The sequence below is a fragment of the Debaryomyces fabryi genome, assembly GCF_001447935.2.
Source record: "Debaryomyces fabryi strain CBS 789 chromosome Unknown contig00141, whole genome shotgun sequence".
NCBI classification, from domain to species: Eukaryota; Fungi; Ascomycota; class Pichiomycetes; order Serinales; family Debaryomycetaceae; genus Debaryomyces; species Debaryomyces fabryi.
The window spans coordinates 1-26,684 of NW_015385567.1; the positions used below are offsets into that span (position 1 = coordinate 1).

General features: G+C 34.2%; 11 protein-coding genes across 11 annotated transcripts; 3 read left to right on the forward strand and 8 right to left on the reverse strand.

The window, feature by feature from the left end:
- Positions 1-471: 471 nt before the first annotated feature.
- AC631_04772 (uncharacterized protein) lies at positions 472-2,076 on the forward strand (the record flags this gene model as incomplete). The annotated part of the gene is made up of 1 exon (XM_015613601.1): positions 472-2,076. The coding sequence occupies one exon, from the start codon at positions 472-474 to the stop codon at positions 2,074-2,076; it is 1,605 nt and encodes a 534-aa protein (XP_015465561.1).
- Positions 2,077-2,628: 552 nt separating this feature from the next.
- Positions 2,629-3,396, reverse strand: AC631_04773 (acetate uptake transporter family protein; the record flags this gene model as incomplete). The annotated part of the gene is made up of 1 exon (XM_015613602.1): positions 2,629-3,396. The coding sequence occupies one exon, from the start codon at positions 3,394-3,396 to the stop codon at positions 2,629-2,631; it is 768 nt and encodes a 255-aa protein (XP_015465562.1).
- A 955-nt stretch (positions 3,397-4,351) lies between these two features.
- On the reverse strand, positions 4,352-5,902 carry AC631_04774 (uncharacterized protein; the record flags this gene model as incomplete). The annotated part of the gene is made up of 1 exon (XM_015613603.1): positions 4,352-5,902. The coding sequence occupies one exon, from the start codon at positions 5,900-5,902 to the stop codon at positions 4,352-4,354; it is 1,551 nt and encodes a 516-aa protein (XP_015465563.1).
- Positions 5,903-8,289: 2,387 nt separating this feature from the next.
- Positions 8,290-9,858, reverse strand: FCY21 (purine-cytosine permease; the record flags this gene model as incomplete). Its single annotated transcript, XM_015613604.1, has 1 exon — positions 8,290-9,858. The coding sequence occupies one exon, from the start codon at positions 9,856-9,858 to the stop codon at positions 8,290-8,292; it is 1,569 nt and encodes a 522-aa protein (XP_015465564.1).
- Positions 9,859-11,143: 1,285 nt separating this feature from the next.
- On the forward strand, positions 11,144-12,673 carry AC631_04776 (uncharacterized protein; the record flags this gene model as incomplete). Its single annotated transcript, XM_015613605.1, has 1 exon — positions 11,144-12,673. The coding sequence occupies one exon, from the start codon at positions 11,144-11,146 to the stop codon at positions 12,671-12,673; it is 1,530 nt and encodes a 509-aa protein (XP_015465565.1).
- An 825-nt stretch (positions 12,674-13,498) lies between these two features.
- Positions 13,499-14,722, reverse strand: AC631_04777 (uncharacterized protein; the record flags this gene model as incomplete). The annotated part of the gene is made up of 1 exon (XM_015613606.1): positions 13,499-14,722. The coding sequence occupies one exon, from the start codon at positions 14,720-14,722 to the stop codon at positions 13,499-13,501; it is 1,224 nt and encodes a 407-aa protein (XP_015465566.1).
- Positions 14,723-15,156: 434 nt separating this feature from the next.
- Positions 15,157-17,166, forward strand: DUR4 (Dur4p; the record flags this gene model as incomplete). Its single annotated transcript, XM_015613607.1, has 1 exon — positions 15,157-17,166. The coding sequence occupies one exon, from the start codon at positions 15,157-15,159 to the stop codon at positions 17,164-17,166; it is 2,010 nt and encodes a 669-aa protein (XP_015465567.1).
- Positions 17,167-17,472: 306 nt separating this feature from the next.
- AC631_04779 (sodium:solute symporter family protein) lies at positions 17,473-19,598 on the reverse strand (the record flags this gene model as incomplete). The annotated part of the gene is made up of 2 exons (XM_015613608.1): positions 17,473-18,194; positions 18,272-19,598. 2 exons carry the CDS (start codon positions 19,596-19,598, stop codon positions 17,473-17,475), a joined length of 2,049 nt encoding a protein of 682 aa, XP_015465568.1.
- A 713-nt stretch (positions 19,599-20,311) lies between these two features.
- Positions 20,312-22,282, reverse strand: AC631_04780 (fungal specific transcription factor domain-containing protein; the record flags this gene model as incomplete). Its single annotated transcript, XM_015613609.1, has 1 exon — positions 20,312-22,282. The coding sequence occupies one exon, from the start codon at positions 22,280-22,282 to the stop codon at positions 20,312-20,314; it is 1,971 nt and encodes a 656-aa protein (XP_015465569.1).
- A 1,358-nt stretch (positions 22,283-23,640) lies between these two features.
- AC631_04781 (uncharacterized protein) lies at positions 23,641-24,489 on the reverse strand (the record flags this gene model as incomplete). The annotated part of the gene is made up of 1 exon (XM_015613610.1): positions 23,641-24,489. One exon carries the CDS (start codon positions 24,487-24,489, stop codon positions 23,641-23,643), a length of 849 nt encoding a protein of 282 aa, XP_015465570.1.
- Positions 24,490-24,757: 268 nt separating this feature from the next.
- AC631_04782 (uncharacterized protein) lies at positions 24,758-25,369 on the reverse strand (the record flags this gene model as incomplete). Its single annotated transcript, XM_015613611.1, has 1 exon — positions 24,758-25,369. The coding sequence occupies one exon, from the start codon at positions 25,367-25,369 to the stop codon at positions 24,758-24,760; it is 612 nt and encodes a 203-aa protein (XP_015465571.1).
- Positions 25,370-26,684: the final 1,315 nt, after the last annotated feature.

Sequence of the window (26,684 nt, forward strand, 5' to 3'; positions counted from 1 at the left end):
GTACAGTTTGTTCACTACTCTTCTCTAAGAACTTAGTTTTCGGCTCTGGTATACATTTCTACTTCGACATTTACCAATCCCTTGAGCTGGTATAACTAAGAACATTAAAATTTTTGGCATGTTTATTTAATCTTCTTTATTAGCCAAGGAAACCTCATATAAACACAGATGAGCTCCTCGGCCAGGGATATAGTCCGACATACCCGACCTCGTATTGTACATTTTATAAAATCTGAGATGCATGAGACCTGCTGTAGTTGACCAATAGTTGGCGCACAATACAAAATATAAATTTTCGCGTGACACTTTCTATACTATAGTATTCCCTTTTAAACAACAGATAGACTCCATGTATGTTATTCGTCGTGTACTACCATAAAAACTTTTTTAATAGAAATTAAAAAAAAAAAAAGAGTATTTAGCGAGAGTCATCTGCGCTTAACAAATAATGCTGATCCGAAAACTGGTAAGATGGACAGTATCAAAAAATTAGAATCTTCAGAAAGTGTAGGCCAAAAAGACCCAGAGTTCAATATTAATTCGGTCATACATCAGAAATGTAAAAATGAAGATTCTTCGTTCTGTTCAATAAAAGATGGTGAGTTAAAGAGAACGTTCTCTATTTGGTCTATTTTGGGTATTGGGTTTGGATTGACTAATTCTTGGTGGGGCGTATCAGCTGGACTAGTAGTAGGTATTCAATCAGGAGGACCTATGATGATTGTGTATGGTGTAATCATTATTGCCTGTGTATCAACTTGTGTTGGAATTACATTATCTGAAATGTCATCTGCAATTCCTTCTGCAGGTGGTCAGTATGTGTGGACAAGAGTGTTATCACCAAAAAAATACTCCGGCTTTCTTGCTTACTTATGTGGATCATTTGCTTGGGCTGGTGCCGAGTTCATGAGCGCCTCTATTACTCTCAGTATTGCTGAAGAAATCATGGCATTCTGGGTTTTGATGCATCCAGATTTTGAGATTCAAAAATGGCATAATTTTTTGATTTTCCAGCTTATGAACATTTTCTTATTTATTTTCAACTGTCACGGTAGGTTTTTACCAACATTTGCCAAAAGTGCAATCTATGTATCTTTATTTTCGTTCTTAGTTACCGGAATTACTGTAGTTGTATGTGCTAGAGGTCATTACCAATCGGCCAACTATGTTTTTGCCAAATTCGAAAACAATACTGGGTGGTCCAATTCTGGTATAGCTTTTATTGTGGGTTTGATAAACCCCAACTGGTCTTTTGGATGTTTAGATTGTGCTACTCATTTGGCAGAAGAGGTGTATAATCCAGCGAGAGACATTCCAATTGCAATTTTAGGTACCGTCGCAATCGGATTTGTTACTGCATTTTGTTATTGTATTGCAATGTTTTTTTCAATTCGAGACTTTAGCGATATTTTGAATTCAAGGACCGGTTATCCTCTCTTTGATATTTACTACCAGGCGTTGGGAAATACAGCCGGTACAATTTGTCTTGGAGTTTTAGTATTCATTACCGCAATTTTTTGTATGATCTCTTGTCATACATGGCAAGCAAGGTTATGTTGGTCTTTTAGTAGAGATAACGGATTTCCATTTTCCAAGTATTTATCCTTAGTTGATCCTAAGGCAGGTGTTCCCTTGAATGCTCATCTTTTTTCTTGCATATGGGTTGCAGTTTTAGGCTGCTTATATATGATTTCAGATGCTGCATTCAATTCGATGGTGACAGGTAGCATTACTTTCATGTATCTAAGTTATGCTGTACCAACTTTGTGTTTATTGTACAGAGGGCGTGATAAGATTAAACATGGACCTTTTTGGATGGGCAAAATCGGTTTTGTTTCTAATATTGTCACCTGTTTATGGACACTTTTTGCATTAATATTTTATTCATTTCCTTCTTACATGCCTGTTACTGGTGGCAGTATGAATTATGTTTCTGTTGTTATTTTTATTTATCTTCTTTGGACCTTATTTTATTGGTGGATACCTTTGAACGGATCCTCATGTAGAGACAATTTTGCAGGTGGTGAAGACAATAATGAGAAGGATGAATTTTCAGATGTTTGCTTAGAGGAATAAACCATGTAGACTGGAGAAAGTAGAAGCTACCATGGGAAAAATAAAAAAATAAAAAATGGTAGGGACGGTGAAAAGGCACACAGTGGGTCAATAAATTTGTTCTAGATGATAACTAGAAACCATTCAAAGTAGATAAAGACTTAACGAAATTGTTTGATGCAAAATTACAAGTGTATTAAAAATCAATTATTTATTTTTGATTTGTTTGAATTTTAGTATGCTCACGGGGGAAAAAAATGGAAAGAAGAGAGCTCTTTCGTGGAATATTGTTGATCTAAGACAAACAGTTTCAATAAAAATCATCACTAATATATAATTACATTATTAATTTCTGAGATTGAATATCCAAGTATAGTAACTAATCAAGCAGGAGACTGATTATCTTACAATCGTTTTAAATGGATAGCAAGAATAAGGATATGTGAGTCATGTTTCATTAAGGAAGTAAAATGCATTATTAGAAGTTTAAAATACATAGAAACTACAATTCTAAAAATATATGCTCTGTAGTTATAATGACATCGTTATCTGTCTACTGTTTTATATACTTAATCAATCTTTAGTTAAAGGAATTGAATAAACAGTAAAATACGAGTTCTGTTTATTGACAACACCTGCAAATGCATTATAGAACGCAAGTAGGCCTGTGATAACCCCTACGATACCTGCAGCCCTCGTAACATTGACATTTTGAGTAAAACTACCAGCACACAATAAGCAATAAGTAAGTGTGACGAGCCAAAGCAACAGACAGAAGGCAAGAGTAGATTTCAAAGTAAGCATTGACAATATGGCTGTATATATGGCCCATGATAAGAGGAGTAATCCCATAGCATTATTGAATTCTGTCTCATCCTTGTAAGCAGCGGTAATACCAAAGGCTTCTACGTTAATAGCAGCATATGATATCCAAAAGGCCCCATAGGAGGTCAAGGCCGTAGCACCAAATGTGTTTCCAATAACCATTTCCCAACATCCAGCTAAAAATTGTATAAGTCCTCCATAAAAAGCTGCTATACCGATAAGTGCGTTGGGATGATTAACACCCATTGCCTGTGCATTGTACATACCCAGAAGAAAAGTGACCATTGCAAACCCAGCCAAACCTATTGGTGCTGGGTTACCAAACTTGTTCACCTGTGGTAAAGCCAACCCAGGATTAAGTGTACCACCAAATGCATGCATTAATTCGTGTTTATAGTACATCTTCCCTCCTATGATAATAAATTCTTTGCCCTTCCCTGCTTCCTGAATATTTGAAACAGGTTTATCATGGTTTGGAATCGATTCATTTGGATCGCAAATAGAAGAATCAGCCATAATTATATATCAGTCAATTATAGCTTGCTTGTATTAGTATAAGATTATGATAGCTGGAAATCAATAAAGTCAAGGAATAATATAATTTATATGAAAAACTGAAAATTTCAATGTAAGAACAGATAAAGTTATTCTATGTCAAAAATATTCTTTCAGTAGTGTACTTTTTGACATATACCCCACAGCAATGTCCCCACCCAAGATAGTTTTTTCTCGCGCTTCTATTATAAAACTTGCATTTTCTTCACGCAGACCTCCACAGTTTGACATATTGTTTGTAGTCATCTCCGCACCAACGGCGTCTGTAAGAACTAAGTCTCATAGAAAAGTTTAGCAAATTGGTTGATGCGCGTTAGTTAAGTTCAAAATTATAAAAAAGTACTGGCATGTTCAACAAAATATGGTATCTAATTTGGATATATTTTGTATGATGAGAAAGTGCTAAGGGATGTTGAGAGGTGTAAGCACAACAAATCGAAATTAAATATGATTTTTCCACCACAAGGATACATTGGTTATTTTTGAGACACAAAGTTTTGGCAGTACCATAATTTGTTTTCACAAGGCTCATCTAGTTTGATTCCCTTGTTGGATTCTGACTTCATCTAAGGCTTCTAGAGATTTTGAAATTTTCAAGAATATAAATAACAAGAAATAATAATTCGACTTACCGATTTCATGCCTATAAAAAATATTTCTAGAGCACTTCGAGCATTAGCGATTTTGATGGTTCTATTATTTGAGAATTTAAAGCGGTAAATTTTAGTTCTCTGACGTTGAATCGAGTTTATTAGAGCATTCATCAAGAGAGAACAAAGCAAAGTTAAGATATATAAAAAATATTTAGGCATCTTGTTTTCCAGATAAACTTGAGGACTAAATTATGCGTAGATGATCTCGAGTAAAGTTTAATGATGCACTATAAATCCTATATAATGGGCTATATAATGAAATCTCACAAATTTTGATCTTTATTTAATGATTTCAAACCAATAACATGAACAATAACAGTGACAAATCCACCAAGAACTAAAACAAGGCCTGCCATTAAGCCAGATGCTCCAGCTAAATTTAGCTTTGTGAACATTTCCGAAAAATAAAATGGACCAATAAAACCAAAAGACATTCTGACAAGATTTAAATACAAACCTGTGTCTGCCGCCTTCAAAGGGTTTGTATCAATGGCATATACTATCAATATAGTGGTCACTATATTCATCCCAGCGGCAGCAATTGCAGCTCCAATTAATGGGGAAATTATCCAATGTCCTTGTTCGGCATTAAATAAATTAACACCCCAAACAATCAATCCAACAATAATACACATATACCCGTAGTAAGAAATCCATAATCGATCTACAATAACTCTCTGGCCTCCTCTTTTACGGACACAGAATCTCATCCAATAATCAGAAAGCGGACCAGAAAGAAGTTCGCCGAAGATGGATCCAACGATCAAAGCTATATATTGCAAACTTAGTTGCTGGGCATCAAGAAAGAATAATGAACCAAAAATTTGAGGTGTCTCTACTATGAGAACTATATTGGCGTAACTGAAGGTCACAGTTGCAGCAATAGTTACCAACGTGATTCTATAGTCTAATGCTTGTTTTAAAGGTCTCCAAAAGAGACACAATTCAAACTCTTTGCTAGTTGCTTTAATAAACCCTAACCACTTGATTGATTTACTAGATTTAGGATCAGTTGAAAGATTCTCCCTATCAAAGACTGTTTCATTTGAAAATAAGTAGCAGATGAACTGTAAGAAATTCACTATTGCAAAGGTGAAATAAATCCATTTTGTACTAGCATGCTTTTGAACAAATCCCATAAAAAAAGGACCCCCTGGAGTACCAAGAACATACCCCACAGACCACCAACCATTTTTTTTACCTCTCTCGTGACTAAAAGAAACGTCAGCTACAATGCTTGATCCTGTAGCTGCACCTGTTGATATCATGACTGCAACCAATACCCTAGTAGCCATTTGCAGCGAATATGTCTTACAAAAGCCTCCGCCAATATTTAATGCACAACATACCAAAGTCGATAGTGCTAAGAAGGGCCTTCTTCCATATATGTTCATCAATGGAACAAATACAAGAGGGAAAATACCAACAACTAAAATTTGAACAGATGTCAAGAAAGAAATTTCTGTCATTGTTTTTCCATACTCTTCTGACATGGCTTCATAAGCAGGTGCAATTCCAGCAGCCATGAATGTAACCATAAAGGAATGAAACGATATTAAAAATATCTCATAATTTTTTTTAAAAAGAGACCAATTTAGGGGATCCAGAGGATTATTTGAAGGGGTAGGATCCAATTGTACAGATCCATGCCTATTTAGAAGAAACTCAAGGTGCTCTGTAGTAAGTTCAGATATCGTGTTTGTCTGATTTAAATCTGACTGCTCATTATACGAATAAGTAAATTTTTCGATGTCACCAGTTTCATTTATAGGTTTGTCATAGCTTGTGCCAGGCTTTGAATTTTGGAAAAGCATTTTGTAATACGAGTATAATTTGAACTATATTTGAGATACACATCAAGTTTTATAGACGCTAGCTATATTTTAAAAATGAATTCACATAACCTTGCTTGTGCTTATTAGACCTGATATACGAATCCGTATTGTGGGGATATGTTTAGCTCAAATGAATATTTTATAGATTATTTCGCAATATCGGAAATATAATAATGAAGCCATGAAGCTAGATATGGGGATAAACTTCTCCTACCTTAGAAAACACTGCAAATGAGGTCGAAATAGTCAAGGTTCATATTTCCGCAAATACCACAAACCTGGAGATTACTTTTTAAATCCGTTAAAGTACCAACTTTAATATGGATATAAGAATACCTGTATATAATTATGGGTAGCGATTACTTAACTGATAAATCTTACAAGCCTAAGAAAATAAGGTCTTATTAAAAAAGAGAAACTGTTCAGACTTAGTAAATATATAATCACAATAATAGAGATAAGCATGCGACTATTCATAGAGTCTAGGGGCGAGAAAATGCTGTAAAAACGTATATATCTAAGATCCCAATAGCAATGAATGGTGCGAATTATGTTATTGATACATTTATACTTCAACTTTAATCGAATTATTCAGTTTTAAGAAAATTCCTACTTGTGCAAAAAAACTACTGAGTATAGAATTTCGGATTTTTGTGTAGTATATTTACATATATTTCTTTAAACAATAAGATCAAGACATAGATACTTCCATGTATTGTAGTCTAAAATTTTATAGGTTTCATATATATTTTGTTGAGTGGGTTAACCAAAATACGGTAGATTCTGTAAAGTCTGGTGTGATGTATAATAGTAATTCCTCATTTTCAACATTTTTAAATTCTAAATTTAGTAATTTGCGACAAGATCTGATCTAAGTTTATCTTCCAATAAACGTTTATAATTATTTGAGTTATTAATTTGGTAAAACCGCCAGTTCTGGTATCATAACCCCCAAGTGGCTGAAAATAATATTATCAAATTCGATCTCTTCTCCTAAGCTTTTCAAGTGTGTTCCGTTAAACTATACAATTGTGCATCCTTAAATAATATTAATATTATTTGTCTTGAAGATACCCCAATATTCATTAATATTCCTCTTTATCTCTTAGGGTATATAATTCTTTGTTGAACTTAAACCAAAACTAAATTCGAAATTTGACAGTTAAGTTGTCTTCAAGTACTCAAAAATTTCACGATAACTTTTCTTCTACTTTCCTGCCTCCATATTTCGGAAACCAAATCTCATAGGGATAGCAGAATTCGGAATACGGTAAGAAGTTAACAGTTCATTAACATCACCATCAAATTCTAGGATAACGTGTACACCCGAAGTGCCAGTTCCAATAATTACACCCTTTTTATGCTTAATATTCGTATGATCCTAACAAATCTGCAATACGGAATGAAATTCATTTGAATGAATCTCTGTTATCAATATTTGGATACTTTCTTTTTAATATAAAACCAAAGAAACTAATTTTCGATACCAAAGCGAGTTTGCAACACATTAGATTTCGAAAACATTCTTAGTAGCATGATTTCGTTTAACAAAAAAAAGTGAAATAATCTTGAAAATCCCTATACCCAGGGATTTTTTCAAACCAAATGCTCCGCCAAAATTGATACGTAAGGGTCGCATCATAATATTGAATTTTCATATTGGCTTAATACTTTTTTTCTTGATAAATAAAAACTACATTACTTTAATTAGGCGAGTATATCAGCGGAATATATTGCAATGTATGTAGAGTTGTCTAGGGATCTATGGCAGAATGGAACTTGGAATTAGGACAAATCGGAAATATAATGGGATTATACATAACGCGAGCGTTACAAGGAAAAATGGAACACTACTGACCGGAATTATGAAAAATTTAGCATAATCCTATATTGCTTAATTCGGCATGTGGAGTAATTTATTTAATAATCTTATTTCCGTAAATCGTCATTTGGAATACGGAGAAAAGACAAGACATTATAATTTTTGTAGATATTTAGAGATATGACATTGAATTTAAAGAGTGTTCCAGCTGACCTAATGTGTGCATGTGTGCGATCTCCATATGATTTTGAAGTAATCTCTCTGGAAAGGGAGTCATTATTCTCGTGACCCAATTAGCTTGAATTAATTATTATCTTATTATTAAGAAGAGTACTGATGCTAAATTTATACAAGTGATATTTAATGAATGAGGAAGGCTTTATAGACACATAGTCTGACTTGCATGATTTATCCCAAACTATCAATATTATGTTATCGTTAGATGATTAATCTGATATTATTATGATTTCCCTAGATTAGAAGCTTCGGATTTTTTATAGAAATGTATTTTAAGAACCCCCAAATAATACCGTTTCGTCTTCTCCTAACGACCGGTGTATTTCTTTTCGAAAGGTCTAACCAAGTTGAAGCCAACGAATGCAAAGGCGAAGCCCAATTCAAATCCTATATCACCCCCAAACTCACCAATCTTGCGAGCAAGTACACCAGAATACCATACTTGATTTATACCTAAAACAACACCCGCTACACCACAACAAAACCCAAATATTCCTGCAATACCAATAGGATATGACAACTTGCTATCGAAATTTTCGTAATCGTAACTAGCGAAGTTACCTCTTCTATGAATAAAATGCTCAGAAAAACTCATGGCTTGGTAGATTGCTAAGTAATATCCAATCATATTCATGAAATTATCCATAACTTCTTCAAATTTATAGTACGCTGGTATGCAGACTGCCAAGGTAGCGAAATTTCCTAAAAGTGTCCATACTAATCTTGGAACTTTGGCCATTGGTGACCATGCTGCTTGTGCTGATAAACCAAGAGAGTACATATTTGGAATATTATTAGCAATAAGTGACAAAGCTAAAAGAACACATAAAAATTCTCCGAAACCGTGTAAGGAGTCTTCCACTAAAATAGCATAAACTAAACCTCCAACAGACTTTTCAGCATAAAGCTCTGCCCAACGCAGGTTTGTAAGAGTACCAGTAGCACATGCGGCACCCAATATCAAGGTAAATACCAAAGTTGTATACAACATAGCAAAGATACCAAAAAAGATTTTGGTCGAACTAACATTTCTGGGCTGATACACAGTATAGTCTGAAGCGTAAGTGGTCCAACCAGTAGCAAAACCGAAAACTGCACCACCAAAACTTAAAACGTTACCTGCTGTAGTTTGACCTCCAACCATTTCTCCAAAAGTGAAGTTGCCAGACATAGCCATTCTTGCAATTATTGCAATAAAAGCAACTGCGTTGGGTACCCATGACCATGTTTCATACATATGAATAACATGATATCCAAAGAAGGAAACGATGATAGTACAAATGACCAAAATCAAACATCCGGCCCATGGTGGAAGAGCTCCATTGTTTACGATGTGTAATAATTGCGCAGCACTCATAATATTAACAGCACCCCATCCAACACATGCGATAACATTTATGAAAGCAAAAATTCTCATACAATAGTCACCAACCAAAAATTTGGATAGTATAATTTGTCTAAGACCTAATTTAGCTCCAAATATAGAAAAATAAGCAATTGGAAAGACACCAATAAAGGAAAACCCTAAAATAGTCAATACACATTGCCAGAAACTGAGACCGAAGACAGTGACTCCAAGTGCTCCCAAGGCGAATGTTGCGATGACCAAATCTGCTGAGAGCCACATAGTGACCGCATTCCAAATAGAATCATTACCCTTTTCTTCATCCGTAACTATTTCAATCCCTTTTGTTTCTGCATTCAACAGCGATGCCATAATATCAAACCACGAACTTTTTTTGGTAGTAGCTTCTGTCCGAATAGGTTCTATTTGCCTCAGTTCATCTTCCAAAGAGTGCAGAAAGCTATCTAACGAACTCTCCTTTTTGGTTTCACCAACGTTGTCAATATTTTTTTCAAGATCTGAATGTGTCATCTCTTATTGTATTTATAGATATTATATTCTATAATTATCCATATGATTCTTATAGAATGGATTGTTTTTTACCGGATAATAGAGGAATTATCGATGCCATTTAAACGAAAAAAATTTTTGTTATCACTCGATTAGAGTAGTCGTGTAAATCATAATTATCTATCTAAAAGTGAAAAAAATTCTGATCGATGCGGCATTCTCCGTCTTAATGGAAGGGCCTTGCGAAAAATAATAGCCAATCGTTGCAACTTATGCGTATTTCATAGATAAGAAATAAAATTTACATCTCAGAAGTGCTGTTATCAGTTATTAATCTTTGTTTACCCCAATTTAATTCCTATTGATAACATGCATTAGTGTAAATATGTTGTATCGATTAAGTACATATTCTAACAATGCACAGAAGAAGGTTATCTCCGAAAGGTAATATATACGATTAAATTTAATCATAATCTGTTTCATATAAGCCAAAAAATCGAATCGAATCAGCTTCTACGAAGATACGATAGTTTATCATAAACGAATTTTTTATAATCGTTAACTTACGATAGTAAATAAGAAAAATTGTAAATATAATTTTTGTTAAGTACTGAATATCACATGGCGACCTGAAGGGGCAAGGTAGAATAAGGTGAAATGAAATCGGGATTCATACAATATATTTTTTTGCCTCAGATTACTTTTCTGTCAATTCATTAGTTAATTGACACCTGAATATCCAAAAACGTAATTATGTGCTAATTCTGAGGTATATTATTGAGCATTCCTTTCGCATTAACTTTACAATAGCGTTTATTTTATATATGACTGTGAGAATTGATCTCAATATGAAGTGTCTTTTAATGCAATACGCGTGGTAATAAGGATGATATAAATGAGATTAATGTTTCGTCAGTTCGTTTAGTGACAATACAGTTTTATACCACACTAATGTATGTGGTTTCAGTGCCAATGCCACATTTTATATCTTTGTTCTCAGAGAATTTTTTTTTCCCAGTTTTGTCAGTTGAATGACTAAAGGTATCTATTCTTCTTTCCACAGGTTCTTGAACACGAATATTAGTTTTCATCATTAGATGAGGTCCAAAAATAAACTTAACCCGGTTACTTTACAACTGCATATTAACACTTCTTCGCATTAAGATGGCGGCATTATTGTTCAATATGTAATAATTGGAACACAGTAAATCATTTGCGACAGTGGCATCGATGCATCCACAGTTATATTCAGCTATATAAATAGAGAAGTGTAACCGAAAATAAAAATCAAGACCTGACATCTATCATGACTAATCTTAATATACAATCCATTGCTATAATTGGTGCTGGACCAGGTGGTCTTGCTTCATTATATGAATTTTTACACACCAACAAAGATGGCTCTTCGACAGTTGGCGGTCCGAAATCGATAGACCCCAAATTTACCAATATTGTTGCCTTTGAACAAAAAGATAAAGTGGGGGGAATCTGGGCTACTTCAGGCAAAGATTCTGATCTCCCAATTCCACCACAAAATTTACTTGATACTGAATCGTATGCCAATCCAGATATTATCCATCCAAGTCAACCAATTCCAGATAATCTACAAAACACATCTGTTGATAAACCGGTAGTTAAAAAGTTGGATCCAATCGCCAGAGAACTCGAATGGAACAAAAGTGGAGTATTCCCTGGTTTATTTACAAATATTCCTTCAAGATTCACAAGGTTTTCCTACTTGCCTAACGAAGTGAAATATCTAGATAAATCCAGGACTATTTATCCTTTCCTATCTCATGAGGAGCTTTCGAAGAGATTTAGTGACTTCGTGGATAAGGAAGACTTAGATAAGTATGTTCGAAAAAATTCTAGGGTCGAAGGTCTTTTCAAAAATAATAAAGACAAATGGGTTGTTACTGTAAGACATACATCAGCTGAATATGAAGAGTGGTATGAGGAAGAATATGATGCAGTTGTAATAGCAAATGGCCATTATACAGTTCCCAATATCCCCCATATTGAGGGATTAGCTAAGTTTAATGAATTACATCCAAATACATTAATACACTCCAAGTCTTTCAGAGACGCGCAAAAATTTAAAGATAAGAAGGTTCTAATAGTTGGTGGAAGCTTCAGCAGTATAAATGTATTGCAGTATGTTGTACCTTTAGCCAAACAAACTTTTATATCTAAGCGCGGCCCTCATCTTGTTTTCCCTTGGATAGATAAAGCAGTAGATTCGGAAGGAATCTTTAAAAAACCTGTCATTGAAAAATTTTTACCGGAATCTAATGAAGTATTATTTTCCGATGGTTCAAAAGAAAAGGATTTTGATATTATCTTACTAGCCACAGGATATCATTATCATTATCCATTTCTTAATAAGTATTTAAAGGTCATTGAACCTTCAAATTTGAGTCGAGTCAGTGGGCTTTACTATGACACATTTGCTATTGAAGATCCAACTTTAGCTACCGTGGGGGTTGCAATTTCTACAATAAATTTCCACACTATTGAAGCAAGTGCTGCAGCTATTGCTGGTGTTTGGTCCAATTCTAAAACTTTACCAACTAAGGAAGAACAACATGCATGGGAGAAGGAACATATTGAAACCACTGCTGATAATCTATTTTTTCATTATTATACACATGATACAGTCAAAGACAATTTTATCGATAAGCTTCATGATTATGCACCTAGTGGTAGGAAGAACCCATTTGAAGAAGATTCTCAATTTCTCAATGAAATAAACGAAGGCATAAATTCTTTGGAAAACTTATTTTACAAACTCAAAAATAAGACACTAAATCTAGAGGATACTTTGGTTTCTGCATGATTTTATAGCTAACTTATTTGGTTTAATGGATATTTTATGAAGTTGCGAGTCTACCCTTTTCATCTAATACTTTTTGTGATCTGTGGCATGAAACTGAATAATATCGAACAAAAACGAAGTTTCTTTTCTAATGATGTCTTTTTATTCTATTCAAGCATTATACAAGCTATTTTATTAATGATTTTATCTATTACATCTGTAATTCCGTAGGAAGAAATCTTTGAAGAATGCCTACACAACAAATATTGATTGGCTTTCAACATTTTCTAATACATGTAACAAAATATTTACTTATATAAATTGCGTTCGCCCCACTTAAAAATGAAAACCAAATATGAAACTATTATTGGTGCTTGAATTCAAAACTTGATTTCCGTCACAAATTTTGATAGTGCAACATTCCTTTCGTGCACTTTGCAAGAATAAATGGCTTTGGCGATCTAATTTAACTTCCTGAGTGTGCTCAATCTTTTTTCAAGAAGACGCTGATAGCACAATATCCATATTAGGATCCAAGATAGCTCTATGTAATGTCAAATTGGGATAGTCCAGTTGCTGAAAGTATTGCTGAAAATTGTAAGGGTGGTAACGTTTTTTTACTCCAACTAGTTTAGCTACTTCAACTTGTTCCAGTACAAGCTCATACTGGTATATTTCTGTCAGTGATATAACCGACTTACAATATTCTACTGAAGATGAGGCCACAGCTACCTCTCTCAAAAGATTAAATAGGTTGGTTTTTAGAAAAATTAAAATTTTTGAGCATATATTAAATTTTACATAATTCTCAACTCGTTATGGATCTAAAGTAGCATCTAGAGAGACTCAAACTTCAATAACCTTAAAACTTTTCTTCGCTTCCTCGATAGAGAAATTTTTCTCTGCTTGATGCCATCTTTCATGAAGCCTTCCATATAATAAAACTAAATTTGGTTCGTCACCTTTTACATCATTAACATCTTTTTTGCCAAATAATCTACCTTTTTCATCATCCCATTGAGAAAATGTAATCTTCTCCCATACCTTTGGCTTCACATACCCTAGCCTTTTTAGTTTCGCGGAATTTAATGGCTCAGGATCCAAGATTGCAGTATATTTTGGATTACAGAAATAAATGAGGACCAATCTTCGAAACTTTTTCTGGTCGTCAGGAGGGGATACTACTCTATGGATTGAGGATTTGAAATATCCCCCGGTAATAAATTCCATAGCATCCCCAATATTTACTATTAATCCTCCAGGGGTGTGTCCCACGTATTTCCATTCACCTGTGAAATAATCCCTAATCTGTAACGATAAAATTGGCTGCGAAGTTATAAATGTAAAGGCTGAACCATCCGAGTGGCCTCTAAGCCAATTTTTATCCACCTTTTCCTCTTCCTTAGGGTCCATCGAATGATATAACATAAACCTCCCAAATCCGTTACCAGAGTTCTTATAGTCATTTTCAATGACCTTAAAATAATTTTTCCAGAGAAATCCTTCTGGAAGTTCCAAGATAATATCGCATAATATAGTTAATTTTCTTAAAATAGTGGAATGCAAAAACCTATAATAATTAGCAACTTCAGGTAAGTAATGTCTAACTATTTCTGGATAAGTTTTATCCTTACTGAAAAATCCTGGTTGTTGTAAATCCCTAAAATTATAGTGCTCTATTGAATCCACTACTCCATTTTTCATCAGCCAATAACCTCTCGGCTTAAAGCCAGCACCTCTTTCACCACCTAAAGACCTAGATCTGTCTTCTTCATCTGACTTTAAAGCACCTGCAAGATGCTTCTCTTTTATTTCCTGAGGCAATTCTAAAACGGATTGGGCAATTGATCTTAGGCGATCAAAGGTTTCTAGATCAATTCCATGATTGATCAACGAAAAAAAACCATACGTTGATAATGAATTTTCCAACTTGGCCGCTAGTTCTTGCCTTTGAGACAAAAACTCTGGGCCCTCTTGAAACAAAGATAAATCTATGGCATCTAGTTCTATTGGTTTAATATTTGATTTTGAAGTTTGAGCTTCAATGAAGGGTCTTAATTTATATGACATTTTTTCTGCTTTTTTGTTTTATTGCAATTAAATTGTTAAATAGCAAATAATAATAAGATAGTCTATAAATATAAGGGGTTATAATCAGACAAAATTAATTTTATTGTTTAGTCATTTGACTTTCAGTGGCTTCGTTAAGCCATCTTTATCACCACTTCTTTCAAAGAGTTGCAAATATTCGAACCACATTAAGGCAGAATCACGTGAGTTGTGATATTGACGGCAAACGGCTAAATCTGCACGTTAAGTTCAGTTGCCAATTGTTTCTTTTGACGCTTGTTTATTCAACTTATATCCATTTTTACCATATGAGCTGAAATTATCTAATACGTGTATTAAATCTGAATCGTGGCATTGATTGTCAATACTTTTATCGTTCAATTTATATCTTTAAAAATTAATATTATCCTTCTTGTATGCTCTATTAATTCGAAATGGAACCTACTCTATCTAAGGGAGCTGGTTATGGTGTAATCATTGGTCTAGGAATATTTTTCGCTATATTAATGAATTTAGTTACTTTCATTCAAAACAAATTCACTAAGGCTAATTCTAATAAAGTTGACGAGTTCACATCTGCCTCTAGGGGTTTACCATTTGGCTTGGTTTTGTGCGGTATTTTAAGTTCTTGGACTTGGAGCTTAACTTTACTACAAGCTCCAACTGAGTCTTACAATATCGGTTTTTCAGGAGGATATTGGTATGCAATTGGTGGATTGTTACAAGTTTCTGTCTTTTCTTTAATTTCGTCCAAAATCAAGAAGAATGCTAACTTAATAACTACCTTCCCGGAAATGGCTTACCTCAGATTCAAATCAACCGCCGCTCACTTATCATTTCTTTGGTGCGGATTGGTGTGTAATGCAATCGTAAGCTCTTGTATCTTGTTAGGAGGAGCTGCTGTTGTTAATGGTATTACAGGGGTAAATATGTATGCTGCCTTATTTTTGATTCCATTTGGAGTTGCTGTATATGTCTCATTTGGGGGCCTTAGAGCAACTTTCATCTCGGATGCAACTCATACTTGTGTCTTGATTGTGTTTATAATAGTTTTTGTCTTTGAGGTTTATACACATGGGGACAAGATAGGTTCACCACAGAAGATGTGGGAATTATTAGAGGCATTGCCTCCGGTAGAAGATAATTATCAAGGTTCTTATTTAACTTTTAGATCGAAACAAGGTGCAATTTTTGCGGTAATTAGTATTGTTACTGGATTTGGGCTAGTAGTTAATGATCAAGCGTACTTAAGTAGAGCTGTGGCATCTGATCCAAAAACAACATCATCTGCCTATTTTTTCGGCGCTGGAGCATGGTTCGTCATCCCTTTCGGTATTTCTGCATCTTTGGGCTTAGCGGCAAAGGCTTGTTCAAATTACTCGGATTTTCCAAACTTATCAGCAGACGATGTTTCAGCAGGGTTGGCTTCAGTTGCTTCTGCAACTTACCTTATGGGAACGACGGGATCAATAATGATGTTACTAATGGTATTTCTTTCTGTAACTTCATCATTTTCAGGTGAATTAATTGCAACATCAACTTTATTATCTTACGATATTTACAAAAGGTATATTAGACCTGATGCTTCTCCAAAAGAGGTAGTCAAAGCAGCAAAAATTGGAGTTTTTATTTGGGCGCTTTTCTCTGCTTGTTTAGCCACAATTTTCAAAGGGGGAGCTCAGATCTCCATGGGATGGCTTTTTAATTTCTTAGGCGTATCCACTGCATCTGGAGTTTTTCCTATAAGCTTGACCTTTACTTGGAAAGGACTAAATAAATGGGGAGCAATTGGAGGATCAATGGGCGGAATGATTTTAGCATTAATTGTATGGCTATCTACATGCAAAGCATATCTTGGTGAAATTAACGTAGTGAACTTATCTGATCAATGGGTTTCTTTTGCAGGAAATGTTACAGCCTTAATTATGGGTGGAGTTATTTCAATTGTTATATCATTGATCAGACCTGCAAATTTTGATTGGAATACTACTAGAAATACTTCAATCCTTCTCAGAGGACAAGAAAACAATTCTTATCGACCTCATCATGTTTTGAATAATAATCATGAAAATAATAAAATGGACGAAATTTTGAAAGAGAATGAAATACAGAATAATGAAAAAGACATAGACTCAGAATCTTCGATTAACACTGATCTTGACCTAAGAATTGATGAAAATATTGCTCATGATAGTTTGGATAAGCAATTCAAAAAGTATGCCATGTTGGTTGCAATAATTGCAGTAATTGCAACATTTATAATCCCTGTACCATTGGCAGCAACTCCATATATATTTTCACCAAAATTTTTAACTGCTTGGATTTCAGTCATCGTAGTTTGGTTATTCTATACCTTCTCGTTGACAATCCTACTCCCAATTTATGAATCTAGAAAATCTATATGGAGAATTATGAAGAAAATATTTGAAAATAGAAATATATAAGTCACAAAAAATCCCCTCTTCTATTTGAAGTTATTGAACTTATTCAAGCAGAGTCTACAAGCTATAAAATCTCTTAAAGATCTCTTAGTTTTGATAATATGTGTTCTTGTAATTTTCTAATGGAGTTTACAGTATTTAACAATGATGTGTAGCTAGTTTTTTATTTATGAAAGTAACATATACAATTTTCAATTTATCATCATTTCAATCTCGCTCTCAATCATTCCGTAATATACTTTCTTATAAGTTATGATTGAGGTGATCTATCCACTTATCACTTGGACTAAAATAATATATAAGTTAGGATTAATTTCTCTTTATGTAATCATTATATACCCCTCTTATTATTTTAGCAGCGGAGTGTCTTCCATCTATCAAAGGATAAACTCCGATTACTAGTAACGCTCCATATACCCAAATAAGTGATACTGTGATATATCCCTTGAAATATGCGCGACTCCAAATCCAATCCCTGTACAACGGCAATGGCCAAAGTACCCACATAATTAAAAGGGCAAATATAAATGCTCCATAAGCTAGTTTCAGATATGTCGATAATAATCTTCGTTTTTGTTCTTCTCCGTCGATTTTCTCATCAAACACTATATTATCACTATCGGTTTCAGCGTCTCTATTTCTTACATTTGTCGTTTGATTTTCTTTGTCAGTATTTCCCTTGTCATCATTCGACTTTTCTGAGCTACTGATCTCTATTCTATGATTAGTATTTTCATCTTCTTCCGAGACAATAAGTTCTGCTTGCCTTAACTCATTCCAGTCAAAATTATATGGTCTTATTGTCAAGCTTACAATGATACTAACTACTCCAGGTAAAAATAGAGCAGTTAAACCACCAAACATACAAGGCAATTGACCACCAAGACTTGCAACAGTAACTTCGCTGTAATAATGGTACGCTGTAGTGGTCCATACGACGAGACCACTAACAAGCCCAATAATTGGAGATATAAAAGCAGCCAATTTTGTTTGTCTGCTCCATGTGATGGTGAATACCAATGGAATCACTCCTAGATGGGGTTAGTATGTTATAAACTTCTATACTGTCTGCAATTATATTTTGTAGTAAACTTTAAATTATACGTACCAGGACAAATAATCATTGAATAAAAATATCCAAGCCATGTCATATCAACACCAACATAGTGTAACATAACCGAAAATCCTGCTGAAAATAAGCCAAAAAATATAACACCAAAATGGCTGACTCTGATCATTTGATGATTCTGAGCATCAGGATTAATGTATTTTTTATAAATATCAAAGGATAAAATACTGCTGACGGATATCATCTGTGCACTGACTGTAGATGTAACAGCTAAGTATACAACCAATAGAATAGCTCCTACACCACCATTTCCTAATAAACCCTTAACTGTATAAGGTAACACAAATCCACTACTAACTTCAGAGGCCGTCATTTTTCTAGGATAAGTTGGAAAAGTAGGAGTTCCCTCTAATACAATACTTGATAATCCTACGATTGATCCTAGACCCCAGACGTTAGCGACTATAAAAATGCCTGCAATTAGATAACCTGGCAAACTTGCTCTTGTGTTAGCACTAAAACTTTTCTGCCAAAAAGACGAATCCATTACCGTTAGTCCAAAATTTCCAATGGTTAAAATGATTCCAAAAAAAATTGCGCCCTGTGACTTTCCTGTCAAGAAAGATCCGTTGTAGTTACCTTCGATATATCTGTCTGATTCATGTTTAATAACCAAATCATAAAGTCCATCTAACCCTCCAATTTCTTTCGACGAAAGAATAGATGTATCGACATAGCATAAGATAATTAACAATATGAACGAATGAACAAAATCAGTCAAAAAAGTAGCTTTTAGTCCACCGACTGTAGTATACAATAACACTCCGAACGGTATAAGCATTGTGCTGGCAACTATGTGTAAATTGCCAGCAATTATTGAGATAGCCCCAGCAGCTCCGACTATCATTGAACAGCATGATAGCAAATTATTGGTTAATGATAAGAACATATATAGTATATGACAAGCCTTTCCATATCTTAAACCAACAATCTCTAAAGAAGTGTGACAAGCTGGAATCTTTTTCTTAGCTTCAATTCCAATCAACGCCATAAGACAGATTTGTACTGCGAGCCCAGCCGAATACCAATAGGATGCCATAATTCCATAGTTATACACCATAGTACATACCCATAATAACTCAGTTGCCCAAGTCCAACTCGAATAAACTGAACTGGATAATAAGGGAATTCCTACTGATCTATTGGCGACCATGAAGACTTCTGTTGATTTTGCATCCTCATGAAGATATTTTTCTAACAATTTTGTAGTTAAAATCATACCAATTGCAAATAAGGCACCAACCCCAACAAGTATTCCATATCCACTAGATTGGTTCAAAAGCTGTATTGCCTCTGATCCTGACATTTTTTCTATATGTAATCAACTAATACTATTTGATACTACATTTCTCTCTTCATGTGGCATAGCGATACTTATATATCCAGTAGATTTGAAAAATTTCATAACCGGACAACGTGAAAAATATTTCAATCCGTTCTACCTTCGAATATAGAACAATAAATTATTACAATTTAGCCACATATATCTCAAGTGTGGATTGCATCAATTTGAAAAAAAATAATTGCGACATCTTCACCAATTTAGAAATTACTGAGGCTCAACCACTGGTGATCGAACAAACGTAAAAACATCATAAATAAGATTTCAGCGAACATGTGTATAATGCACTTCGCCAAAAAATTATCACATCTTCTCTATTTAATAAGCATGACTTTATAAATCAATGATCGCATATTAATGTTGATGATCCAATTTATTCAATATCTTAATTATGCTAACATAATCCTTAAACCTATAGAATGAAGCATGTTTTATGTTTTTTCATCAAATAACCATTATATCTGATACTTTAAAACAATCACAGTGCTGAAGAGATAAATAGTATATTATTACGATTTATAATATTAGGGTTAAACGAGATCATTCATTTTGGATTTTTACAGCCCTCATAATTATTATAATTATATTGAGAGCATTTAAAAAAATTATTCCCAATGCAAGTAATAAAAAAACCCTTAGGCAAGATATTAATGTACATTGTGTGAGTTTTTTCTTGTTTAAATGTACCTATCAAAAAGTTGATCCTTCTTACCATAATCGTACATGAACGCATCTAAAATGGGGCTACCATTCAATTCCAATTCTTGTCTATCGATTCCCATTGCAAACAATAATTCATCATCTGATGGAATAAAACCTTGCTGAAAATTCGACAAGTCTTTTAGGCCACCATATTCATTATCCATCAAAATTATCTCTTTACTAAAATCTTCGAAATCATTTTTATAAGAATCTGGCATATTTTCCATATTACTAAAATCTTGCTCAAGCTGACCTTTGGGGATTGCAGCTACCATATTGTCAACATTCTCGGCCCATCTTTCAGAGTTAAGGTTAAACATTCCATCATTGTGTAAAAGGTTACTTGCTGCCTGTAATGTGTCGGTTAATACCCTTATATAATCGTAATCTGGATGACTTTGTAGCCTTTGCTCCAACAAAGTAAGGCTCAATATCGCAGACGCAAATAAGCAGCAGTTATTCATAGAAAACAGTTCAATTCTATCTTTTTTTTTCTCTACATAGAAGCTTATCAACCACACACACAAAAATGATGATTTAATACATGCTTTGCAAAAATAAAATAGCAATGAATCGCTTTTTAATTCGCCATAAGTTCCAGGATTTAGTTTCTTTAAAAGGACGTGTATCAAGAATGGCCGAAACAACAACATGATACCATATAATTGAGCCAAATGTACTTGCATTAATACATAGTTATTGCTGTTATCATGCGAAATTAAATCTTCTTTTAAAGTATTGCTTATGTCTAGATCAAAGGGTATATTTGATGACCATAACTTTAGTTCTATAGCCAAAGCTCGTGTATGCTTAATATTTATCACACCATCTCGATAAATGTTTTCAACTATCTTACTATTAATTTGAGAAATTTTAGAAAGTTCAAATTGACACCTTATTCTGAAGTTTTCATTTACATCATCGCTTAATTCTTGTAGCTCGGAATCATCCCAGTCATAATTATTAATCGCCAATGGCCTTCCGAGGACTATTGAATATATTCTATCAACAATAAATAAAGTTCTCCACAATCTTCTTCTATGCATCACGTATGATAGGTTCTCAAATTTTTCATTTATAATTTTTCTATGTAACCCCAATCCCTGAGCATGCCTTATGGCTGTTCCCAAATGTATCCACGCAGAACTTCTCTGACAATTTGTTTGATAATAAAAATGTCTCAATAAATTTGCTTCTACCATCCAGAGTCCACCATCATAAACAGAGCCTCTCATCATATCTAATGCACTGTCAAAATAAGCAGAATGTCGTACATCATGCTCTTTCATTAAATTAGGTGATGCTTCTGCATAAAACGAACCTATGGAAAGAACAAAGTGAAGCAAACATAGTTTTCTTGTATCGACAAGCAAGGGTTCCTTATATGCCAAATCGACAACATGATATTTAAAGTGTTTCATGTCGAAAATGTAAAATCCATCGTTAATATTTTTTTCAAAAAAGTTCACTAAGATATCACAAAATTCTCGTTTAGGCAAGGAAACTTGAACCCGACTTTTAGGTTCTGAAGGCTCATCCATAACTTGGCCTCTTTTAGGATCATCGGTAAATTTCGAAGCCCCAAGTACTGATCTGAATATTGAACGGCATTCTTGTATAAGCGATAAGGGGCTACTTTCACCAAAATACCGTAAGTTACCTGCTGAGTTAAGTAATAACCTAGTATGCTCTCCGATTTTTCTCGGTACAGTGTCTATTATATTGCTATCGTTGGTATTTGATCCATTAATGCCAGTCTTTAAATCATCATTGTCCCCATCCCCCAACGGCAACGTTAATAAAGGTTGCAATCCTCTTGGAGGCATACTTGAAATGATTAATTTACCAGAAGAAAAAGTTGGAGAACCATCATGAGCTAGATCATTCGTCTCTACGCATGCGGTTTCTTTCACTTGAGGCATTGATTCAACCTCTTTCTTTGACATCTTCTTCCCCTTTAGTGATCTTCTATCTATATCACAGAAAATACATTCTAGACCTTTCTTGGAACATAACTCACAAGGTGATTCGCCGTTACACTTGTTTCAAGTTAGTACTTGAGCCACAAAAAGTTTGTTATGGATTCAACAATACATACAACATACCTTAAATTTTCGCTTTCTGCAATTGTCACAAGCTTTTGAGACTTTTTTCCTTTGTTCTGGAGGAATCAACCTAGGTCTTTTATTCTTTGAAGCCATTCTATATGTTCAAAATCTTTAGTAATACTTTTATTGAATAAGTTTCATGAGTTTTACTCTCGCACGAAGTCTTCAAAAGTGATATTCTCCCCACATTCCAGTAAGCATTATGTGCAGAATTAAAACAAATATCCGGGCTACGGTATACGTTGAAAATGGTTGAAAATTTACGTTCTAGTTTAAGGTAGGTTAAGATAAGTTATGAAAATCAATTTAGAGGCAATATCTTTGATTTAGACCATTGCGCTTAAGTTTTCGCCTCTATGGGAGGAGAAATTTGGAATTTCGGACTTTGTTTACGATCCTTTAAGCGAAATGACAATAAACCATGTACAAATGTAGGTTTGTAACTGCTCCTTTATTTTCTTCCTATATGTGAAGTAAGCGACTACATTCCTGTGAAGATATAAACAAAGCAAGTCATGAATAGGTTTTATGTGGTTTTACGATATTTTTGCATTTATGAGAAATATATAACCTTGGAATAGTTTTTGGATCCAGGAGTAGTTCTTTAATTGATCCTTGCTTCAATTTCTTCGTAATATAAAATAACGTTGGATATATCCCAGATGAACCACAGAACTTTTCATAAAATTATTTCTTGAATGTTTAATAATGACGAATGATTTTAGATTCTTCATATTTTTCTCAATAATTACTATGCATATATCCGAATAAATAGTTCTTCTATGTTAAGGCATAATGCAGGATACATACTTATATTTTATTGTTCATATCGATAGAGTATTATAGTTAAATCTGTGCTTATTCATATTAATAGCCCTTTAAGTTAAGTCTACATATCTATCACTTTTGACTACATTTCATTACTACGTATTTTCGATCAAATTCAAGGGCTCAGAGAAGCAAAATTTCATTTTCAAAAATTACGAATATTTTAGAGTGTTCAAAATCGAATACTTGGGTATACAGGGGAATAACAAAACAGCTTTCTTGAATTTGCCTATAAAATCATGTTAGATGATTAACTATGACTTATTTATCTACGTAGTCTTTAAAAATTCAAGACTTCTATTTCTACTCAATAGTTATGGTCTTTAATTACACACACAATTAATTATATGGATACTAAATATAAATGTTTATTCAACATGGGAAATGTCTGGTTTCTTTTCAATATTTTCAGATTTATAGTGCTCAACCGAATCAATCGATTTTTGAGTTGTGTCATGAATTTCGTCCTCAAGGATTTCATCTCTTTCAATTCCTAAGTCAGCACCTCTATTTTCTGGACCTAAAACAGTAACTATGATTAAATATGCAAACACACATCCCATAAAGATCAGCATAACTTTCGCATAATCATATATGTCTTCTTCTCCTTCTCTGTAGATTGGGAACCTTTCACCTATAGTACTTTCAATAGTCGAACTAGCACTAGAGCATAGGTTACCTAGTTGGTAAGAAAGACCTGTGACAAAAGACCTAAACTGAGGTGGCGACAATTCTGAAAGGTGAATCGGAACAACTCCCCAAGCACCTTGAACTCCAGCTTGCAAAAAGAATGCACCAGCATTTATACCAGAACCCTTAATGAATGCCCATGGATATATCATAGCACCACCAAGTACACAACCAATGACAATTGCTAACCTACGTCCAATGAAGGTAGACATATGACCAAGAATCAAACCACCAGTGATTGCTCCTAAATTAGCCACAGCGTTAGTTACCGTAGAACGATCAGGCCCAAAACCATATTGCTTAGTTAATAAGGTTGGATACAAATCCTGAGAGCCATGAGACATGAAATTAAAACCAGACATCATGAAAACAGTATAAATTAAGACAAGCCAATAACTTTTGACTGCTTTCTTTCCTTCTTGGCTAAACTCAAGTGCCTTCAGTTTCTTTTTCTCATTATTTTCATAGAGTTTTTGTTTTTGTCTTAAGAAAGTATCTGTTTCAGGCAAAAAGAATCTCCAGACCATAAAGATTGCAGCAGGACCAGCGGAGAACCAGAATAATGCCCTCCAGGAATATTTCGAGTTGTCAGTAATAGCACGTTGAAAGATAACAACCAATAAATAACCGCTAAAATATGTTAGTATTTTTTGTTCTTAAAATAGAGCTTGGCAGATAAATACATACAAGGCATATCCTTGTTGGAATGCTCCTGATAGGAAACCTCTTGCTTTCTTTGGTGCATCATCCACTATAAAGACAGTTAGTAATCCGACTATGGAATTTAAAGTGTTATCAATTGATAAAATACATACATGCACAAGCAGCACAGTTACCAAACATACCACCCATGGCAATTCCAAATAATGCACGAACCCCCAAGAATGATTTATAATCCTTAACAAATCCACAAGCAATTTGAAGAACAACCAATAGGAACATATTTGTAATATAAGGCCATTTTCTCCCATATCGATCACCCCATAAGCCAAATATTACTGCACCAACTGATCTAAGCATAAGCACTAAAGTGATACCCCAAGTGATATCTTTAACTGTTTTATCAAGATCCTTTGCAATAGACGAAACATTTAAACTAACAAGGAAAAAATCAAATGCATCCCAGGTCCAACCAGCGAAGCCAACTAAAAAAAAATTCCATTGGCGAGAATTCATTTCTTTAAGTGATGAGAACGGATTAAATACATCACTCCAGGTGAACTGGTCTAATTCGTCTTGTGATAAAAACAACGACGGAATTCTTGTTCTAAAGTACTTTGAGATGGAATGTAAAGAGAAATTAGGTGGTTGAATAATATGCTTGTTATGTTCCCTAATAACCATAGATGGAACATACTCTGATTGAAAGCTCGCAGCTTCTTCATCCTCTAACCTAGCAGATCTCATTTTGTAATGGTAGATCCCGATTAAAAGATTGGTAGTATACTTGTTAATTTATGAAGTTAAAAGTTTTAGTTAAGACTGGTTTTATATATATTTTGATATGATAGCTATCAAAGTAAAAAATACATCACCCGGTATCTACCGCATTGGGTTGAGACCAGGCTCGGCTATTCGTGTCTTGCATACATAGTTGTGGGGAAGAGTTCAACAAGTTTTAGTACAATACGATATTGCTTTGTCCGGTACATAGTCTGAGTTATTAATGTACATGAACCCCGGGATTAATTTCATAGCTTAGTTTATCATACAGAGAGTGTACCTTGGAGGCAACATGTACATGGCCGTCAAAATTTCTAGGCATAATTAAAATAGTCCTAATTTGCTGATCCTTATAAGAATTAACTCAGTTCAATCAGATAATATTTCATAAAATTAAATTGTATGTATGGTGCTAATAGGGGGTCAGTGTTAGATATTCTGTCGTATACATAGCTTTTGTCATCTTCTATATGCCTTTTGGATGTAAAGAAAGCTTTTACGATATGGTTTACATTCGCTCCCAGTCTTGCATAACTTCATAGAGTTTAACCCCAAAATAAACAATAGTGGGGTAAGTCAGATTTTTTCGTCTTGCAGGTTGTCATTTCGAGCACACACAAAAAGAAAGCAATAAAAAAATTGCAGAGTTCCCGCCGATGGAGCATCACATCTTAACAGCATCAATATTCTTAGGATCTCAATACCCCAGGAAAAGTTTTGGGAAATACGCCGTAAACTTCCGATAAAGGTGTGTGTATAGAATTTTATCCCTTTATATTAGATACGCCGTAAACTTCCGATGAATACCCACGCTTCAATGTGAGATTTCGTTTGACAGCTATCAGTATCCGGAGTTCTTCTTGGCATTGCTATTTATCCCGACCCGATATACTCCTAAACTTAGATTTTTCCGATCGTCTTTGAATAATTTGCGTAAGATTTTGATGAATGAAAGTTTAAATATATAACTCGAATTGTAGAAAATACGCACTGTAGATCATTTATTGTTCAGTGCTATCATGGCTTTAACAAGTCCTCTTGCATAGAGTGGAAAATTCCCCACTTCCATCTCAACAATCAGATAGAATTGATAATTACACGGCAAGCATCAGGTTTCTCTAAAGAGAAAGCCTATCATGTAACAAATTACAAGCAAATGCTCTTTAGGGAAGAAAAACATAGATAGAAAAAAATGAAGAATTATAAAAAGTAGCTGTTGAAGAGAACATTTGTCTGAGTCGGTCGAACTTCCATTTAAAAAAAAAAAAAAACAAAGATT